Here is a 6,312-nt window from a genome sequence, read left to right on the forward strand (position 1 = left end):
TAATTAGGACAAATTAAGAGATTTACAGGACAGATGGATGGAAATCCAGCTGGCTGCGGTGCCTGTCCCTGAGGACGATGCTGCTGATGAGAAGGTGGGATCTGAGTGAGCGCTGCATAACATCTGGTCACTGGTGGGACTCTGGCTCCCTCTTGTGGTTGTAGCTGGATACGGGTGGTTGTGAGAGTTTTGGAGATAAGATGTCTGGTTTTGTTATTTTGTTCACTGTCTTTTGAAGAAGTTATGTTGTGCTTAATAATAAGAGGAGTTTAGTGTTTGGTTAACAACACTGGGTCCTAAATATTAGTAATCATGTTCACCTGCTGAGTGTAGGCTGCTGTTTCACCGTGATGAAATGTTTTTTAATTTAATAGATTTTAGTCAGTGGAGACATTTGTCACAGACAAGTTTAGCTATAATTTAAAGAAAAGTACGGGATAGAGGGATTTATTTTAAATGGAAGTTGAATTTTTGACAATGTTATCTGAACACTACAGAAACTATCTCTCATCGTATTTGTGGTTTGAACTGTTTAAATGTTTACCAGCTGATTTCATTTAGCATATTTTTAAACAGCTACATCTGGTAAAGCTGGTGGCTGATAACCTGTAAGTAAATCCGTTGTGTTCATTTTGTACATGTAATAAAAAATGTAAAAGTAGCTGTTGATGAAGAAACTGTGGACGTTTGTTAGGCTGCTGTAGCCTAAAAGAAAACAGTAAATGTGTGGTATCATTTCATTACACATGAAGTCACATGCAAATATTACAAGTCATTTAATGATCTGTTGATGTTTATAAAAATGTAAACAGATAGCCTACATATTGTTAGAAGGAGAGAAAACAACAAAAATGACAAATGAACTTATACAACAACTGCAACAGAAAAACAACTTAGAAGTAAAGGCAGATCTCAGCAACACTTGTGTTGTGATTAGTTTATTTACTGAATAGTTACACGTTAGAGATTTATTTTTCTTTTGGTTAGTATGAATTAACTCAATCAACTATGATCAATAAGATGTAGTAGATTTGATTTTGTTCCTAAATTACATAACACACACATATATATAATTCTATTTTTTTAATTTAATATAAATGCACTGTTTATGTGTAGGTTTTAGCTTCGTCGTTGGCTAAAATGTAGGGTGACTCAGAGTTTTACAGCTCCTGTAGTGGCTCAGAGCCTCTGTAACGTAGTGCTCCATTGGTCAGCCACCTGCACACAAGAAAAGAGATGTTGTTAAATTAAGCGGCTTATTCATCTATAGAAATGTCACAAATACTGCAAACCACTCACATGTTCAGGTTGCCTTTTTTCTGTTTTATTCCTATATGAACAGAGAGGGTAAGGATCAAATTAAAGAAGGAAAACTGTCGGACTTGTTAAATTCACGCTGTTATGAATACTCACGTCGAAGTTGCCATGTGGTTACCATGGCAACGACCAACATCAGCAGCACCACTGGCACCACGATGACCGCTAGGTGACCACTTTGACTCTTGTTAACGCTCGCCTAGTAGAGAGGATTCAAGACGTTTAACTTTACCTTCACTGGAGATAACATCGCTCTATTTATCTTGTGAACATCAAACTTGCATTAACAGAATTTTCCTAACTAATTAGCTTGTGTTAGCTAAGCTAATATTAGCAACAGCTAATGTTGTTTTTGGCTAATGAGTTAGCAAACAGTTGCCTAATTTCACAGAGACTTTTAGAAATGAGCTTTTTTTGAGTTTATGGCCACCTCATGAATGTAAGTCCAATACTCCTTCTGCTTTCAACTCTGTTTTGGCCTGCACCTGAGAAATATAACTTATTTTAGCTTTTTTCTTTTGCTCGATGCTTAACTATGCTCAGCAGCTTGCTGCTAACTTGCCTTTTGATGTATCAGAGCCTTTTTTGCTAAAACAGCTGCCTACAGGGTATATGAGCAGGGGTGGGAAATTAACCTAACACATTTAAACATACTCAAGTATTGTTCTTAAGTGCAATTGTGAAGATATTGTACTTTGAGTATTTCCATTGTATGCTACTTTATACTTTCACTATAGCCTACTACATTTCAGAGGGAAATATTTTACTTTTAACGCCACTATAATTATTTTACCACGTTAGATACTTTGCAAATTCAGATTATTAACACAAAATACAAATCAAGTAATAATTATGGATTATTATGGATTAAGCGATACAGTGGTATATAGAGTAGTTAGAATTAGCCCCACCTTTACCAGCTGCAACATTAGTGATGCTCACATTAATGCAATTATAGTCCAGTGATATAACATATATTATTCTGAATTTATATACTTTTAGTACTTTAAGTATACATTAATGCTAATACTTATGTACTTTTACCTGAATAAGATTTTGGATGAAGAACTTACTTTATTCCTACACTGTTGTGTTGCTACTTTTACTAAGTGAGTACTTCTTATTGTCTCAGACTCAAACATACAGAAAATGTTTATGCTGTAAAACAAATACAATGAGCTACAAGAGGTTAACTCTCTGTGGGTTTATCACTACAAGCAAACTGTTCAACATTAACTTAAACATATTTGTGGGATTTATTGTTAATATCCACATCAGTTTTATTAAGTCGTTGTTTTCATACTTACAGCAGCATGAGTGTCAGAAGATATGGTCGTTAGGAGATCATCCCTCTTATGACCTGTCAGACATCCAAACAGGAAATTGGCTAAGAGGAAGCTTTTCAGAAATCTGCTCAACAGGCAAAAACAACACATCCATAAAAAGAACCAATCAACCAAGTGTGTAAAAGGCCACTTCTTGAACTTATGAACCAAAGCGTCACAGTAACACTAAAGAGTTAAGCAATGTTTATTACAGTGTTTATTGATGTATATGCTCATGCTTAAAATATGGGTGCAGATATTAATAATTATTTTTTATATTTCAATTTAATATTATATATATAATATTTATCTATCCCTGTTTTTATGTCCATTCTGTCTATTTTTTGCGCTTCATTTCTTGTATTAAAGGTGTTATATAAATAAAGATTATTATTATTATTTTTATTAATATTAATAAAAACACTAGTCCTGTTCTGCCTGATGACTGCAGAATAAAATACAATAAAAAACAAAACAAAACAGTAAGAATCAAGTAACACGATACCTGCTTCTCCGGTGGTGATGGTGAGGACATTGCTGGCTTTACTGGTGGCCCGACTGTTCTTGGCAAACATGCGGATATTGTATGTGGAGGGATTAATCTCTATTATAGTGGCCTCTGTCTGGTTGGTGCTAAAGTCAACAACTGTCCTTCTGTAATCCCACGAGGCTGTGGAGAAAAAGAATGCACTTCTTTTTTTTAGGGGGGGATTAGCAATTTAATTAGTAATTACATTGAAGTGGCAATTAATTAATTACTCCATGAAAATGTCTCATACCGTTAACTGCTTTAGACTCCAGATAATAGCCAGTGATGGGGCTGTCACCTTCAAACCCGGGAGTCCATAATAGGGAAATTGTATTGTCTTTGACCTCCTTTAGCTCAACCAATGGGGGGTCCGGGGGCACTAGAAGACACACAGCAGAGACCTTTTTAGCAAATACTGTTTTATAAAGTTAAGTTTAATTTTGTGAATTTCAACATGTTTCTTCTGCAGAAAGACAGATTGTGATGTTCAGGTCATGTACTACTAGAGCTGTGAATAATGAATCTACTCCTATGGGACACTATAACAGCACCCACGTGATCTAACTTGGATTTGGGCACATTTTGTGATTCACAGAACTTTATGTAGATTTTACATTCAAATAAAGTTTTGATGTAATACCTGAAATAAAAAGATGATGTAAGAAACAGTAACATGGATTCAGTGCCAGTGGAAAAACTCCATATGAAACACATGAAATACCTGATGTGTGACTTGTGGTGCTTTCTCCCCAAACTGTGGCAGCAGTAACAGTCTCAATTGTTGTGTGAACTTGGGAGAGAGTAAAACATTTATTATTTATATATAATCTATGTATTTATTTCAATAGTTCTCAAGATGTTAACAAATGTTTCAGCCAATAACACTTACCTGAAGAGAGACTTGAAGTGTCTTGTATCCAAAGTGTGGCAGCAGTGGAAGTAGACTTGATATTTGACAATGTTGAAGTTTTGTGAACTTGAAAACAGAACAAAATCCAATCTCCGTAAATTACTTGATATTAAACTGGCAGCATAAACAAAATGACATTTTAATCATATTTTGGAATCCTCTCATGCTTCCCATCTTACCCTCATCCAGAGTGGAGCAGAGCGGTGCGGTTGAGGCAGGTCCTACTCCTGCATTAGTTTTGGCTTGTATAATCACGCCGTATTTGGCAGAAGGCTTCAGGTTGCTCAGGATGACGCTCTCTACTTCCCTTGTGGCCGTCACACTTAAGTGCTGCCATCTCTTGAACTGTCTGCCTGCAGGGTCGTACTCTCTGTAGCTAATGCTGTAACTCCGAAGAACCCCATTTCTGTGCTCGAGCCTCGGCGGCTGGTTTAGAGAAATCACTGTTAGAGTAGCATTTACTTTTTGGGTATATTTAATGTGAATGAAACTAAGTCCAGCCACAAAGCATGGGTAGAAAGTGTGCTATGTAGAGTAACTATAGACGTTTTTCAAATATCAAAACAATAAATTGAAACTTCATTTGCAGACATATTCAAAAACCTCAAAGTTTTTTGAATATGTTTGCAAATGAAGTTTCAAAATTGTGACTCTACCTTCCAAGTGACTTTGATACTGTGAGAAGTGAGGGCCTCCAGCTGCATGTCCAGGGGAGGACCCTCTGGTGCTGCAGGGAAAACAGACGCCATCCATCATTAGTTCTGCATACTTCTAATTATTTCTAAAACAATGAATAATGAGTGACACTACCTGCTTCTTTCGCTGTCACTGTCAGAACATTGCTGGTCTCGCTCATGCCCACACTGTTGATAGCAAACATGCGAAGGTTGTAGGCCTTGGCCGGACGCAAATCCGCCAAAGTCAGCTGAGTCAGTTCAGGATTATAGAGTTCAGTTGTCACTGCAGTATCCCAGGATGCTGTGCAACAGGGATTTATATTTTGAAAGATAAAATTAGCTGTGAAATGTCCAAATTCCATAAAGACTGGATTACTTTTGTTGTGCTTACTTACCCTGTTTGTTTTTGAGATCAATCCTGTAAGCTGTAATGGGCCTGCCGCCATCAAACACAGGAGTCCAGCGAACAGTGACAGTTCTTTCCTTCACCTCTCTTGTATCCACCTTCAGGGCATTGGGGCGTACTAAAAATAAAGATAAATTAAATGAAATGCTAAATAGTGCTGAAAAAATTAGTTGATTAATTAATTGAGTGATAAAAACAGAAAACTGTTTGTTCCAGCTTCTTAAATGTGAGAATCTTTACATGGCCTTAGTTTCTGGGAAGTCTTCCAACAAATACTAATATAATTTTTTCTCTGCCCCTCAGAGATTATAATTTCTGCCCGGGGGTCTCACCTGCCACTACAGTCAGAGTCAGCTGGTGTTTGTGATCATTGAACCAGCCTGGTATTTCCACACGACAGCCATACGTCCCGGAGTCGCCCTCCTCAACCTGCCTGATGGTCAGCGACACATCCCCCTCTCCAATATTACCCCGGAGCAGGTAACGCTCTGACAATCTGTTGATCACTGATGTCCCGTCTGTCTTGATCATCTCATTGCCACAGCCACTGTTGGGGATGGCTCCTCGACCCCAGCATGCAGAAAGCTTGCCGTAGTACTTAGCATCATAGTTACATATCAAAGTAACATCTTCTCCCACTGTGGCTATGATGCTTTCTGCAGACACACAACCTGAAAATACAGAAATGGTAAGGTAGAATAAGTTTGAATAAACTCTGAATTATCATTAAATAAAAAAGCAAATCCTTCTCATGACTGTCCTACCTAGGAGTAGACAAAAGAGGAGGTTGCAACACAGAGCGAGGCGTCTTCTGCCTAAAGAAATCATTTTACACTCTTCGTCTCAGAATCAATCTGAGGATTTAGTCCAACCTGCTAAACGACACTGAACAAAACCACAGTGTGGTTTCAGCTTTGAAATCTTTCCAAATCACATGATGCTGTCATGATATGCTCACACAAACAACTTGTGCTGGCAGAAGAGGAATGTAGAAAAGAGCCGTTTCCTTTTCTGTGGTTTTGGTTCCTTATCCTAATAGTGGCACACTGTTTCATTTTGATGATTAGACAGAGACAAAATCAAGGTTTCAATACACTGTCCTTGCTTCTGTTGTTTATTCCCAGTCCTTGGAGGGATAGGCAGAGAAG

The 6,312-nt window shown here is 37.6% G+C and overlaps 1 protein-coding gene across 1 annotated transcript; it reads right to left on the minus strand.

Moving 5' to 3' along the window:
* Positions 1 to 759: 759 nt before the first annotated feature.
* Positions 760 to 6,087, minus strand: LOC115014610 (protein sidekick-2-like). The gene is made up of 14 exons (XM_029441604.1): positions 5,929 to 6,087; positions 5,497 to 5,835; positions 5,154 to 5,282; positions 4,892 to 5,059; positions 4,738 to 4,808; positions 4,261 to 4,507; positions 4,061 to 4,147; positions 3,893 to 3,961; positions 3,422 to 3,550; positions 3,148 to 3,312; positions 2,625 to 2,677; positions 1,414 to 1,516; positions 1,300 to 1,330; positions 760 to 1,218 (listed from the first exon to the last, which is right to left on the minus strand). Exons 1-14 carry the CDS (start codon positions 5,990 to 5,992, stop codon positions 1,161 to 1,163), a joined length of 1,713 nt encoding a protein of 570 aa, XP_029297464.1. The 5' UTR covers positions 5,993 to 6,087; the 3' UTR covers positions 760 to 1,160.
* Positions 6,088 to 6,312: the final 225 nt, after the last annotated feature.

Source organism: Cottoperca gobio, chromosome 10 (assembly GCF_900634415.1).
Source record: "Cottoperca gobio chromosome 10, fCotGob3.1, whole genome shotgun sequence".
NCBI lineage: Eukaryota > Metazoa > Chordata > Actinopteri > Perciformes > Bovichtidae > Cottoperca > Cottoperca gobio.

Bases quoted from the DNA above. Each gene is read 5' to 3' on its own strand.
- LOC115014610 (XM_029441604.1), bottom strand. From the start codon at position 5,992: ATGATTTCTTTAGGCAGAAGACGCCTCGCTCTGTGTTGCAACCTCCTC. The intron at 5,836-5,928 runs GTAGGACAGTCA...CTGTATTTTCAG, and splicing joins CCTCTTTTGTCTACTCCTAG to GTTGTGTGTCTGCAGAAAGC. The intron at 3,551-3,892 runs GTATTTCATGTG...TGTGTCTTCTAG, and splicing joins CACCACAAGTCACACATCAG to TGCCCCCGGACCCCCCATTG.